At 41.8% G+C, this 14693-nt stretch overlaps 1 protein-coding gene across 1 annotated transcript; it reads right to left on the bottom strand.

Moving 5' to 3' along the window:
• Window positions 1–21: 21 nt before the first annotated feature.
• LOC110514183 (zinc finger protein 501-like) lies at window positions 22–14155 on the bottom strand. The gene is made up of 4 exons (XM_036948087.1): window positions 13957–14155; window positions 12594–13290; window positions 8182–9218; window positions 22–396 (listed from the first exon to the last, which is right to left on the bottom strand). The coding sequence occupies exons 2-4, from the start codon at window positions 12888–12890 to the stop codon at window positions 393–395; spliced, it is 1338 nt and encodes a 445-aa protein (XP_036803982.1). The 5' UTR covers window positions 12891–13290; window positions 13957–14155; the 3' UTR covers window positions 22–392.
• Window positions 14156–14693: the final 538 nt, after the last annotated feature.

The following is a 14693-nucleotide window of genomic DNA, read 5'->3' as shown; positions in this document are numbered from 1 at the left end:
ATATAACATCTGAGCAGGGGAACATTACCCCTAGTCTCAATCTGGGCAGAGAAACTTGTTCTGTTAAACTAATGTCTCAGGCTCTTGTAGCTCTAGGCTGAAACCATGTGGGGGATGTCTTGTCCTCTCCTTTAAAGAGAGAGCTGGTCATCATTCTAGGGTCTTGTAGCTCTAGGCTGGGACCATGTGGGGAATGTCTTGTCCTCTCCTTTAAAGAGAGAGCTGGTCATCATTCTAGGGTCTTGTAGCTCTAGGATGGAACCCTGTGGGGGATGTCTTGTCCTCTCCTTTAAAGACAGAGCTGGTCATCATTCTAGGGTCTTGTAGCTCTAGGATGGAACCCTGTGGGGAATGTCTTGTATTGTCCTCTCCTTTAAAGACAGAGCTGGTGATCATCTGTAAGAAACAATGGAGAGAAAGTCAATAAGAATTGAGAAAATTAAGCCTACAAGGTAAGAAAAGAAGCATATCAACCCACATTTTTTTTTTGAATTGACCAGAATAAGAATAATGGAAACGAATAGTATCATCTCTCCAAAGTAGATATATTAATATAGTAAAGATGTCCTATGCAGAAATCCCTCCGCCATTTCCTGGTTGATAATGTTGGAATAGTTCACCTACTTTCAGTTTGACAAAACCAGCATGTGTAGTGTAGAGAATCATTGTAGCCTAAACCGCTGTTAAATATATTTTCCATAACCAAAATAGTATTTTCAGCTGTCTGAAGCTGGTGTACAAAACTGAAAGTAAAAGATGCATAAAACAAAACTTAAGAACGGGAAGCATAGAAATAGTACACATAGAACAGATCAACCGCTTCTAAGACTTGCTTTCAATGAGAATGACAGATCTATAACTTACATTTCTATGTGAATTTGGTCGGTAGCCCAAAAAGTTACATATTGCATTTAAATAAACAATTATTGGTATCTAAGACCGTTTTTTTTAAAATTACTTTTAACATCCCTAAACTAAAAATCCACAAGATAACTCTAGGTTAAACAGAACTTCATGGTGAAATACAACACTAATTACATGTTGCTGTAAGAGTCTTTTTTAAGGATAAAACAAAGTCCATCAAATGCATTGTTGGTGCAAAACGAATCCGTATCTAAAGTTACTTTTGGATAAATACCGCATTGATTATATATTGATAATCAACTCCCCCGTTGGATATTTGCAGCGAAGTTTATTTGATAGCCTGCATTGTGGAAAGCGAAAGCTACTGTAGTTATTCAGTAGCTAGCTAATCGATGATGCTTGGTCAGCTAGCTCTGGTCTACTACTGCAACAGACATCTGCACCTGCACCTGCAGGGACGGAGGCAACAATCTGCAGTGGTCATGGCTGGTACGAGTCGATTTACTGAGAAGCCTGTACATTTCATTTCAGATAAATAATTGCAATCCCCGTTTGCAAGAAACACTGTTGCATTCCAAGATAAATAATACCACATGTATCCACAGCGCATGGGAAGTAGTGACTACTGTTGCTGATTTTGTTCCAAGACCTCCACGTTCTCAGTGCTGCCACCTAGCGGAGCGGATGAAGACATTTCGTCCCATTTCCATACTACAATATGCTCTATTAGAGATATTCTTATAGACCCAATTCTTATGGATTTTCTCTTTTCATCTGTGGATATACTGTCTGCAAATGAATGATCTGCACCTAAAACCATAACCACATAGTAATACACGTAGCTACTGTTTGAAGAGACAACTTAATGTAGCTAGTTGTGCTAGATATTTTATGTCCGAATTTGTTTTGCCTCCTGTAAGGCAGAAAATGTATGTTGTAAAATATTGTCTTTCTTTGCTCTTCACCTTCACCTCTCTCTGCCTCTTCTCTCCTCCGTTGCTCTTCAGCTCTGATCTTTCTGCCTCTTCTCTCCTCCGTTGCTCTTCAGCTCTGATCTCTCAGCCTCTTCTCTCCTCCGTTGCTCTTCAGCTCTGATCTCTCAGCCTCTTCTCTCCTCTGATCTCTCAGCCTCTTCTCTCCTCTGTTGCTCTTCAGCTCTGATCTTTCTGCCTCTTCTCTCCTCCGTTGCTCTTCAGCTCTGATCTTTCTGCCTCTTCTCTCCTCTGATCTCTCAGCCTCTTCTCTCCTCCGTTGCTCTTCAGCTCTGATCTCTCAGCCTCTTCTCTCCTCTGATCTCTCAGCCTCTTCTCTCCTCTGTTGCTCTTCAGCTCTGATCTTTCTGCCTCTTCTCTCCTCCATTGCTCTTCAGCTCTGATCTTTCTGCCTCTTCTCTCCTCCGTTGCTCTTCAGCTCTGATCTCTCAGCCTCTTCTCTCCTCTGATCTCTCAGCCTCTTCTCTCCTCTGATCTCTCAGCCTCTTCTCTCCTCCGTTGCTCTTCAGCTCTGATCTTTCAGCCTCTTCTCTCCTCTGTTGCTCTTCAGCTCTGATCTTTCTGCCTCTTCTCTCCTCCGTTGCTCTTCAGCTCTGATCTCTCAGCCTCTTCTCTCCTCCGTTGCTCTTCAGCTCTGATCTTTCTGCCTCTTCCATGTAGTGGTATCCCCAGTTCTGGTATGATACTGTATCAAGATTGTCAAGCAGTCATTTAACTTCCCCAATGTTGCCTTTGACTTCAATGTTGAAGACATTGGATCCACCACCAGTTAGCATTGAGCACCTGAAGGTCTGAACTGCTCTTCAGACAGGCCATTATAGGTTTACCCTTCAACAGGTCTTTAACAGCACTCTGGTTAACTTTGTGATCCAAAACTCTCCTGGATTGACTTCACAGTGTTCCTTCTCCTCGTCAGTGAAACTCTGATACTCTTGACGACAAGGCCAAGGGCTTTCTGCCCAGAGAAAATCACAGACAATCTAAATGAGTCCTATAAGTGATGATATTAATGAACCTGAAACCAGGAAAAGTCAAGACACCAAAAACAAAATGAAAAGCTCATTCTGAGTGGCTTCTTACCTACCTGAGTCGGTCTGTTCTCCTCTAATTACCTCAGCCATACTGTGGTAGTCTCCTCTAATTACCTCAGCCATACTGTGGTAGTCTCCTCTAATTACCTCAGCCATACTGTGGTAGTCTCCTCTAATTACCTCAGCCATACTGTGGTAGTCTCCTCTAATTACCTCAGCCATACTGTGGTAGTCTCCTCTAATTACCTCAGCCATACTGTGGTAGTCTCCTCTAATTACCTCAGCCATACTGTGGTAGTCTCCTCTAATTACCTCAGCCATACTGTGGTAGTCTCCTCTAATTACCTCAGCCATACTGTGGTAGTCTCCTCTAATTACCTCAGCCATACTGTGGTAGTCTCCTCTAATTACCTCAGCCATACTGTGGTAGTCTCCTCTAATTACCTCAGCCATACTGTGGTAGTCTCCTCTAATTACCTCAGCCATACTGTGGTAGTCTCCTCTAATTACCTCAGCCATACTGTGGTAGTCTCCTCTAATTACCTCAGCCATACTGTGGTAGTCTCCTCTAATTACCTCAGTCATACTGTGGTAGTCTCCTCTAATTACCTCAGCCATACTGTGGTAGTCTCCTCTAATTACCTCAGTCATACTGTGGTAGTCTCCTCTAATTACCTCAGCCATACTGTGGTAGTCTTCTTTATTGTAACAGAGGTGAAATCAAAACATTAGAAATACAATCTAACACTACTATATCTATTGATTCAAAGCATTTATTTTATTTTTAAGTCAGAATATTTGACACAATTCTGGTATCAACTATGACTCCTCCTGACAGCCCAGGAGTTACAGCATTACTTCCTTTTTGTTCATCATCAAAAAGTTTTTATTTTCCCGGTAATTCCTTCCCTCCTGACATAAGCAAATATTTAATAACATTTACCTCGACAGTATGGTACGCAGGTGCCTCCATTTGTCCTATTTCACACTTGTACAAGTGTGTATTTGTGTGAATTTGTTAATGTTTGTATATCTCCCTGAGACAGTCTGAAGAGCTGAGGTCGAAGCCAAGGTCAGCCATTATCAACGGGGTTACAGGAAGTGCCATGGAATGACCTCATCAGTGAAACAGGTGTGGTTTACTTTGATACGTCGTCGTCTACTGAGAGAGTTAATAAAAAAAGTCAAGAAAAACATGTCACCAAATGACTGAACAGATGTTATGGGACATCTTGTCCCAATGTAACTTATAGCAAGCAATATTACAGCAATTTGAAATGGATTCCTGTTATATTTCATATTGTTTTTAAGTCTTTAATATACCTCCTTAATCAGTATAAGTAAAAAAATATATATTCATTCGTAGTCCATTTTAGTTTGCTCAGAACATAGCAGATTCATACATCTACTTTTAGTCAACTCTCAAGTTCAAAGTTCATGCAGTGCTGGCGTGTTCCGTAGTGCCCTTCAACTGCCCCGTCAGGCTACAAGGTCAAAGGTCAAAGCAAAATGTCACATAGATCCTCCCTACAGCCAACCCTGTTAATCACACTAACCTGCTGGATACGTAAGACATGGCTCTGGTTTAGTAGCCAAAAGGGATCTCACCTTTTAAGCAGTGTGATTCTTCAGTTACATTGTAATCTCCTCCATCATTCCTTAAAGAGCATCCCTGAACCTGTCAGTGTTGTTTAAACCAGCCCTTTTACAGTCTCCTCTTTCTGACTAGCCCTTATCACTCACCAACACGTTTATTGATCCGTTCTATTAAATCAGTTGGGCATAAATGACATTAGCATGGCACCACAGGAGGTTGGTGGCACCTTAATTGGGGAGGACGGGCTTGTGGTAATGGCTGGAGCGGAACAGGTGGAACGGCATCAAACACACGGTTTCCATGGTTTCCATGTGTTAGAATCCATTCCATTTACTCCGTTCTACCCATCATCATGGTACAACCTGTTCTATACATCCTGATAATCATCACATACGGTTTCCATGATTTCCATGTGTTAGAATCCATTCCATTTACTCCGTTCCACCCATCCTCATGGTACAACCTGTTCTATACATCCTGATAATCATCACATACGGTTTCAAAGTTTCCATGTGTTAGAATCCATTCCATTTACTCCGTTCCACCCATCATCATGGTACAACCTGTTCTATACATCCTGATAATCATCACACACGGTTTCCATGTGTTAGAATCCATTCCATTTACTCCGTTCCACCCATCCTCATGGTACAACCTGTTCTATACATCCTGATAATCATCAAATCAAATGTATTTATAAAGCCCTTCGTACATCAGCTGATATCTCAACGTGCTGTACAGAAACCCAGCCTAAAACCCCAAACAGCAAGCAATGCAGGTGTAAGAATCGTCTCCAACAAAAGGCTTTCAGTCTCAACCATGCCATTAATAGTAGATGCATGTTTTTTTATACAAAGCATTTTGCTACACTCGCATTAACATCTGCTAACCATGTGTATGTGACCAATAACATCTGCTAACCATGTGTATGTGACCAATAACATCTGCTAACCATGTGTATGTGACCAATTACATCTGCTAACCATGTGTATGTGACCAATAACATCTGCTAACCATGTGTATGTGACCATTAACATCTGCTAACCATGTGTATGTGACCATTAACATCTGCTAACCATGTGTATGTGACCATTAACATCTGCTAACCATGTGTATGTGACCATTAACATCTGCTAACCATGTGTATGTGACCAATAACATCTGCTAACCATGTGTATGTGACCAATAACATCTACTAACCATGTGTATGTGACCAATAACATCTACTAACCATGTGTATGTAACCAATAACATCTGCTAACCATGTGTATGTGACCAATAACATCTGCTAACCATGTGTATGTGACCAATAACATCTACTAACCATGTGTGTGACCATTAACATCTGCTAACCATGTGTATGTGACCATTAACATCTGCTAACCATGTGTATGTAACCATTAACATCTGCTAACCATGTGTATGTGACCAATAACATCTGCTAACCATGTGACCAGTAACATCTGCTAACCATGTGTATGTAACCAATAACATCTGCTAACCATGTGTATGTAACCATTAACATCTGCTAACCATGTGTATGTGACCATTAACATCTGCTAACCATGTGACCAGTAACATCTGCTAACCATGTGTATGTAACCAATAACATCTGCTAACCATGTGTATGTGACCAATAACATCTGCTAACCATGTGTATGTGACCAATAACATCTGCTAACCATGTGTATGTGACCAATAACATCTGCTAACCATGTGTATGTGACCAATAACATCTGCTAACCATGTGTATGTGACCAATAACATCTGCTAACCATGTGTATGTGACCAATAACATCTGCTAACCATGTATTTGACCAATAACATCTGCTAACCATGTGTATGTGACCATTAACATCTACTAACCATGTATGTGACCAATAACATCTGCTAACCATGTATGTGACCAATAACATCTGCTAACCATGTGTATGTGACAAATAAAATGTGATTTGAAGTTTCAATACAAAGACTGTTTAACAACATGGAGGGCCGGTTTCCACAGATGAAGCCTAGCGCTTAGGATAAAAACCTATTACACTGGAGATTCATTCTCCTGCTTTTAGTTCCAGGACTTGGCTTAATCTGCGTCTGGGGAACCCGTCCCGCAACGTTCACATCACACATCAGGTGAGAGTGGGACTGCATCACAGGGAAAACTGGTCAGCCCATTGAGGGTTCAATAACTGATGGAACAGTCAATGGAACAGCCCATTGGGGGTTTAATAACTGATAGAACAGTCAATGGAACAGCCCATTGGGGGTTTAATAACTGATAGAACAGTCAATGGAACAGCCCATTGGGGGTTTAATAACTGATAGAACAGTCAATGGAACAGCCCATTGAGGGTTCAATAACTGATAGAACAGTCAATGGAACAGCCCATTGGGGGTTTAATAACTGATAGAACAGTCAATGGAACAGCCCATTGGGGGTTTAATAACTGATAGAACAGTCAATGGAACAGCCCATTGAGGGTTCAATAACTGATAGAACAGTCAATGGAACAGCCCATTGAGGGTTCAATAACTGATAGAACAGTCAATGGAACAGCCCATTGGGGGTTTAATAACTGATAGAACAGTCAATGGAACAGCCCATTGGGGGTTTAATAACTGATAGAACAGTCAATGGAACAGCCCATTGAGGGTTCAATAACTGATAGAACAGTCAATGGAACAGCCTATTGAGGGTTCAATAACTGATAGAACAGCCAATGGAACAGCCCAATGAGGGTTTAATAACTGATAGAACAGCCAATGGAACAGCCTATTGAGGGTTTAATAACTGATAGAACAGCCAATGGAACAGCCCATTGAGGGTTCAATAACTGATAGAACAGCCAATGGAACAGCCCATTGAGGGTTCAATAACTGATAGAACAGCCAATGGAACAGCCTATTGAGGGTTTAATAACTGATAGAACAGCCAATGGAACAGCCTATTGAGGGTTCAATAACTGATAGAACAGCCAATGGAACAGCCTATTGAGGGTTCAATAACTGATAAAACAGTCAATGGAACAGCCCATTGAGGGTTCAATAACTGATAGAACAGTCAATGGAACAGCCCATTGAGGGTTCAATAACTGATAGAACAGCCAATGGAACAGCCTATTGAGGGTTTAATAACTGAGAACAGCCAATGGAACAGCCCATTGAGGGTTCAATAACTGATAGAACAGCCAATGGAACAGCCTATTGAGGGTTCAATAACTGATTGTACTGCTTTAAGGATCCACTCCAGTTCCTACACTCAGAACACTGAGTCTACATCCCAAATGGCACCCCATTCCCTATATAGTGCACTACTTTTGACCAGAGCCCTATTCCCTATATAGTGCACTACTTTTGACCAGAGCCCTATGGTCCCTATATAGTGCACTACTTTTGACCAGAGCCCTATGGTCCCTATATAGTGCACTACTTTTGACCAAAGCCCTATTCCCTATATAGTGCACTACTTTTGACCAGAGCCCTATTCCCTATATAGTGCACTACTTTTGACCAGAGCCCTATTCCCTATATAGTGCACTACTTTTGACCAGAGCCCTATTCCCTATATAGTGCACTACTTTTGACCAGAGCCCTATGGTCCCTATATAGTGCACTACTTTTGACCAGAGCCCTATGGGCCCCAGTGCACTAGTTAGAGAATAGGGTGCCATTTGGGGCGTAGCCCCGAGGTTCCTCTCACCTGGTTTGCTGCTCACACCTGTGCCTCTTCAGGCCCCCACTCTGACTGTAGCTCCTACAGCACTCTGTGCATTTGTACGGCTTCTCTCCTGTGTGGACAACCATGTGCACTTTACGAGACGCCGAAGTGACGAAGCACTTGTCACACTCTGAGCATTCGTATGGTTTCTCCCCTGTGTGTTTCCTTCTAACGTGGTCTTTCAGTTGGCACCCCTGTTTGAACCTCTTCCCACAGTCCTGGCAAGAGAACGGCGTCTCCCCGGTGTGCTGTCGCCGGTGGATCATAAGGGTGTGTGGCCGGGCAAAGGTCATGGGACACTCCGGGCAGGACAGCGGGCGCTCGCCGGTGTGGCTCAGCCGGTGATACTTGAGACTCATGTAACGGACGAAACTCTGGCCACACTCCGGGCACACGTACGGTTTATACCCGCTGTGGGAAATCATGTGGCTCTTGAGTTGGGCGGAGATCTTGAAGCCTTGGCCGCACTGGGAGCAGACGTAGGGCCGCGCGTCGCTGTGGAACCGCATGTGCCGGGTCAGGTTGGATTTGAACTTGAAGGTTCTGCCGCACTGGAGGCAGGCGAAGGGGCGTTCCACCTCATGGATTGGTCGGTGCTCGACCAGACCGCCTTTCCGGGAGAAGGTTTTATGGCACACCTCACAGGAGTACGGCTGGTACTGGGTGTGGATCCGGGAGTGTAACCCCAGCGTGGTTTTGGAGAAGAACTTCTGGCCGCAGTCTGGACACGTGAACCGGCGGACCTTCTGGTTGCGAGGCCACCATTCCGGCTCAGACCGCAACGCAGCCAGATTGAACAGCTGAACGGTAGCCGACCGCAGCCGCCTCCCTCCATCCTGGTGGTACAGGGGAGCATCCTCTGTCTTGATACCCAGTTGATGTGCATCTGTCCTGGGGTCGCTCTCTGTAGGTCCCCTGGTGTTACCCATCTCTGGGTCGTAGCTCTCTGTCTTCACAGAGTTCAACCAGTGTTCATCACTTCTTGTCCCGATAGGCAGCTCGTCCATCTCTTGTTTCACCTGGTTTAGAACAGAGAAAACTTCAGTGGTGGTCGTATGATACATAAAGATGCAGTGCCTTGCGAAAGTATTCGGCCCCCTTGAACTTTGCGACCTTTTGCCACATTTCAGGCTTCAAACATAAAGATATAAAACTGAAGAATCAACAACAAGTGGGACACAATCATGAAGTGGAATGACATTTATTGGATATTTCAAACTTTTTTAACAAATCAAAAACTGAAAAATTGGGCGTGCAAAATTATTCAGCCCCTTTACTTTCAGTGCAGCAAACTCTCTCCAGAAGTTCAGTGAGGATCTCTGAATGATCCAATGTTGACCTAAATGACTAATGATGATAAATACAATCCACCTGTGTGTAATCAAGTCTCCGTATAAATGCACCTGCACTGTAATAGTCTCAGAGGTCCGTTAAAAGCGCAGAGAGCATCATGAAGAACAAGGAACACACCAGGCAGGTCCGAGATACTGTTGTGAAGAAGTTTAAAGCCGGATTTGGATACAAAAAGATTTCCCAAGCTTTAAACATCCCAAGGAGCACTGTGCAAGCGATAATATTGAAATGGAAGGAGTATCAGACCACTGCAAATCTACCAAGACCTGGCCGTCCCTCTAAACTTTCAGCTCATACAAGGAGAAGACTGATCAGAGATGCAGCCAAGAGGCCCATGATCACTCTGGATGAACTGCAGAGATCTACAGCTGAGGTGGGAGACTCTGTCCATAGGACAACAATCAGTCGTATATTGCACAAATCTGGCCTTTATGGAAGAGTGGCAAGAAGAAAGCCATTTCTTAAAGATATCCATAAAAAGTGTTGTTTAAAGTTTGCCACACCCTGAACACACCATCCCCACTGTCAAACATGGTGGTGGCAGCATCATGGTTTGGGCCTGCTTTTCTTCAGCAGGGACAGGGAAGATGGTTAAAATTGATGGGAAGATGGATGGAGCCAAATACAGGACCATTCTGGAAGAAAACCTGATGGAGTCTGCAAAAGACCTGAGACTGGGACGGAGATTTGTCTTCCAACAAGACAATGATCCAAAACATAAAGCAAAATCTACAATGGAATGGTTCAAAAATAAACATATCCAGGTGTTAGAATGGCCAAGTCAAAGTCCAGACCTGAATCCAATCGAGAATCTGTGGAAAGAACTGAAAACTGCTGTTCACAAATGCTCTCCATCCAACCTCACTGAGCTCGAGCTGTTTTGCAAGGAGGAATGAGAAAAATTTCAGTCTCTCGATGTGCAAAACTGATAGAGACATACCCCAAGCGACTTACAGCTGTAATCGCAGCAAAAGGTGGCGCTACAAAGTATTAACTTAAGGGGGCTGAATAATTTTGCACGCCCAATTTTTCAGTTTTTGATTTGTTAAAAAACGTTTGAAATATCCAATAAATGTCGTTCCACTTCATGATTGTGTCCCACTTGTTGTTGATTCTTCACAAAAAAAATACAGTTTTATATCTTTATGTTTGAAGCCTGAAATGTGGCAAAGGGTCGCAAAGTTCAAGGGGGCCGAATACTTTCGCAAGGCACTGTATCTAGTAAAAGATATACCTGCAACATTCACACAGACATATATAGTAATATATATAACAATAGTAATATAGTAAACATACACTACCAGTAAATTTTTAGAACACCTACTTCAAGGGTTTTTCTTTATTTTTTACTATTTTCTACATTGTATAATAACAGTGAAGACATCAACACTATGAAATAACACATATGGAATCATGTAGTAACCAAAAAAGTGTTAAACAAATCAAAATATTTGCCTTGACAGCTTTGCACACTATTGCCATTCTCTCAATTCTCTTTTCCAATAGTCTAGAAGGAGTTCCCACATATGCTAGGCACTTGTTGGCTGCTTTTCCTTCACTATGTGGTCCGACTCATCCCAAACCATCTCAAATTGGTTGAGGTCGCAGGACTTTGAAGGCCAGGTCATCTGAGTCAGCACTCCATCACTCTCCTTCTTGGTAAAATAGCCTTTACACAGCCTGGAGGTGTGTTGGGTCATTGTCCTGTTGAAAAACAAATGATAGTCCCACTAAGCGCAAACCAGATGTGAAGGCGTATCACTGCAGAATGCTGTGGTAGCCACGTTGGTTAGGTAAGTGTGCCTTGAATTCTACATAAATCACAGACAGTGTCACACACCATAACACCTCCTCCTCCAGGCTTTACGGTGGGAAATACACATGTTCACCCACACCGCATCTCACAAAGACACAGCGGTTGGAACCAAAAATCTAAAATTTGGACTCCAGACCAAAGGACACATTTCCACCGATCTAATGTCCATTGCTCGTGTTTCTTGGTCCAAGCAAGTCTCTTCTTCTTGTTGGTGTCCTTTAGTAGTGGTTTCTTTGCAGCAATTTGACCATGAAGGCCTGATTCACACAGTCTCCCCTGAACAGTTGATGTTGAGATGTGACTGTTACTTGAACTTTGAAGCATTTATTTGGGCTGCAATTTGAGGCTGGTAACTCTTATGAACTTATCCTCTGCAGCAGATGTAACTCAGGTTTTTGCGACTGCACTTGAAGAAACATTCAACGTTCTTGAAATGTTCCACATTGACTGACCTTCATGTCTTAAAGTAATGGACTGTTGTTTCTCTTTGCTTATTTGAGATGTTCTTGCCATAATATGAACTTGGTCTTTTACCAAATAGGGCTGTCTTCTGTATCACAACAAAACTGATTGGCTCAAATGCATTGAGGAACGAAATTCCACAAATGTAACTTTTAACAAGGCACACCTGCTAATTGAAATGCACTCCGGGTGACTACCTCATGAAGCTGGTTTAGAGAATGCCAAGCGTGTGCAAAGCTGTCATCAAGGCAAAGGGTAGCTACTTGAAGAATCTCAAATATATTTTGCTTTGTGGTTACTTTTGGTTACTACATGATTCCATATGTTTATTTAGGTAGTTTTGATGTCTTCACTATTCTCCTACAATGTATAAAATAGTAAAAATAAAGAAAAACCTTGAATGAGTAGGTGTTCTAAAACTTTTGACTGGTAGTGTATAGCTGCAACATTCACACAGACAGATATCTAGTAAACATATAGCTGCAACATTCACACAGACAGATATCTAGTAAACATATAGCTGCAACATTCACACAGACAGATATCTAGTAAACATATAGCTGTAACATTCACACAGACAGATATCTAGTAAACATATAGCTGCAACATTCACACAGACAGATATCTAGTAAACATATAGCTGTAACATTCACACAGACAGATATCTAGTAAACATATAGCTGTAACATTCACACAGACAGATACAAATGCGATACAAGATCTCAATTCAATGTTAATTTAAAAGCCACAACTTTAAACCTACCTCTTGTTTTACCTCGTCAGGCCTCAAGATGGCGCTGGAGAGTTGTAGACTTATCTTGGGTTTGTTTTTGCTTCCCTTGGGGCGACCCCACCACTTAGGGGCCGATGATACCTGGCTAGAAACACTTTTACTGTCAGCAGAGTTGTTTCCTTTTCCTGTGGATTGTTTCCTTCCTCTGGTGGTGGTGGTGGAGCTTTTCTTCTTCGTTGGTTTTCTGCCTGGTTTGTTATTGTTCTTCTGAGCAGCGAGAGACAGTTGATCCTTCGTTAGTCTGTGGAGTCTCACGATAGCAGCCATTTTGAGATGATTCAGGTTATAGCTATGCAGTGAATCTCCTCCCTCTATTTTGAGTTGATGTAAGAAGCGTTCCTCTGCTCAGAAGTTGCTGACGCCTGACCTGATCTCACAACACCTGGATATGTATTTTAAGTTTCAACTAACCACATCATGTTATAGCAATGGTTGATGAAATAACATAGGGGAACATTACCCCGTGTCTCAATCTGGGCAGAGAAACATGTTCTGTTAAACTAATGTCTCAGGGTCTTGTAGCTCTAGGCTGGAGTTCCATGTGGGGGATGTCTTGTCCTCTCCTTTAAAGACAGAGCTGGTCATCATTCTAGGGTCTTGTAGCTCTAGGATGGAACCATGTGGGGGATGTCTTGTCCTCTCCTTTAAAGACAGAGCTGGTCATCATCTGTAAGAAATAATGGATTCAATGGAGAGAAAGTAAATAAGAATACTAGAATTGAGAAAATTAAGCCTACATCGTAAGATTTAAGAACATAAATTAGACTCAATCAAATTAACTAAGAATAAGGAATCCAATAGTATTATCTCTCCAAAGTAGATATATTAAACAAACTATTATTGGTGAGAAAGACCACCTGACTGGTTTTTAAACCTTTCACATCATTAACCTAAAAATCTATGAAATCATTATAGGATAAATAGATCTTCATTGTGAAATTCAACACTACATTTTGCTGCAAGAGAGGTCTCTTTTAAAGATTAAAAAAAGTCTACCAAATGTATTATGTTGGTGCAAAACGAAGCAGCACCTTAGTTACTTCCGGATGAATAAAGCATTGATTACATATTGACAATTAACTCGACAGATACTTAAAGCGAAGTTTATTTGATAGCTTGCATTGTGGAAAGCTATAGCTACTGTAGTTATTCAGTTGATTGCCTGATTTATGACGTTTGGTCAGCTTGCTCTGGTCTAATCGCGCAAAGACAACGAGTTGCTCCTAAATAGAGTTACACGCACTGGACCAGAGCTAGCTAAACATCAACTGGAGCAGAGCTAGCTAAACATCAGCTAGCTAGTTACTACTGCAAGAGACATCAAATAGCCTACCTGCAGAGACGAAGGCAACAATCTGAGGCGGGCATGGGTGTTCAGAGTCGGTTTACTGAGAAGCCAGTACAGTTATATCAGGAAATAATTGCAATCCCAGTTTGCAATAAACACAGTTGCATTCAAAGATAAACAATAACGCACATGAATCCACAGCGCAAGGGAAGTAGTGACTGGTTCTGGTGATTTTGTTCGACGTCCACGTTCTCAATGCTGCCACCTAGCGGATCGGAGGAATCAGACATATCGTCCCATTTCCAAGTATGCTCTATAAGAGATAAAGATAGACATACCCCCTAATTCTTATGGGTTTCCCATATTCATCTGTACGTGGTGAAATAACTATCTGTTCATAAATCCACATGGTAAAACACGTATCTACTGTTTGAAGAGACAGTATAGATTTGTTTTTCATTCATTTGTTAAATCATTTTATTTGGTCATAAAATGACACCCTAATTCTGATTTTTTTTATTTTTTATTTTTATGTATTTAATTTTTTTCCCATCATTTGATATAATTATGTTTTACGTAATTTTATATCAGCATACAAATGTAGATAAAACAATGCATGATACAGTATTGCTTAATATTTTCTCCTTTGATGACATATGACTATAATTCACACTCACATAAATTACAGGAATGAGTCTAACCAAAGCTTGGATCAAAGCTCTAATTTAGTAGTAACACATTGATAATCATTCTCTCAGTAGTCAACCTTTCATTGTCCGTTT

The sequence above is a fragment of the Oncorhynchus mykiss genome, chromosome 17 (assembly GCF_013265735.2).
Source record: "Oncorhynchus mykiss isolate Arlee chromosome 17, USDA_OmykA_1.1, whole genome shotgun sequence".
NCBI lineage: Eukaryota > Metazoa > Chordata > Actinopteri > Salmoniformes > Salmonidae > Oncorhynchus > Oncorhynchus mykiss.
Note: the sequence above shows the minus strand (reverse complement) of the source record. Positions and strands in the feature narration are given on the sequence as shown.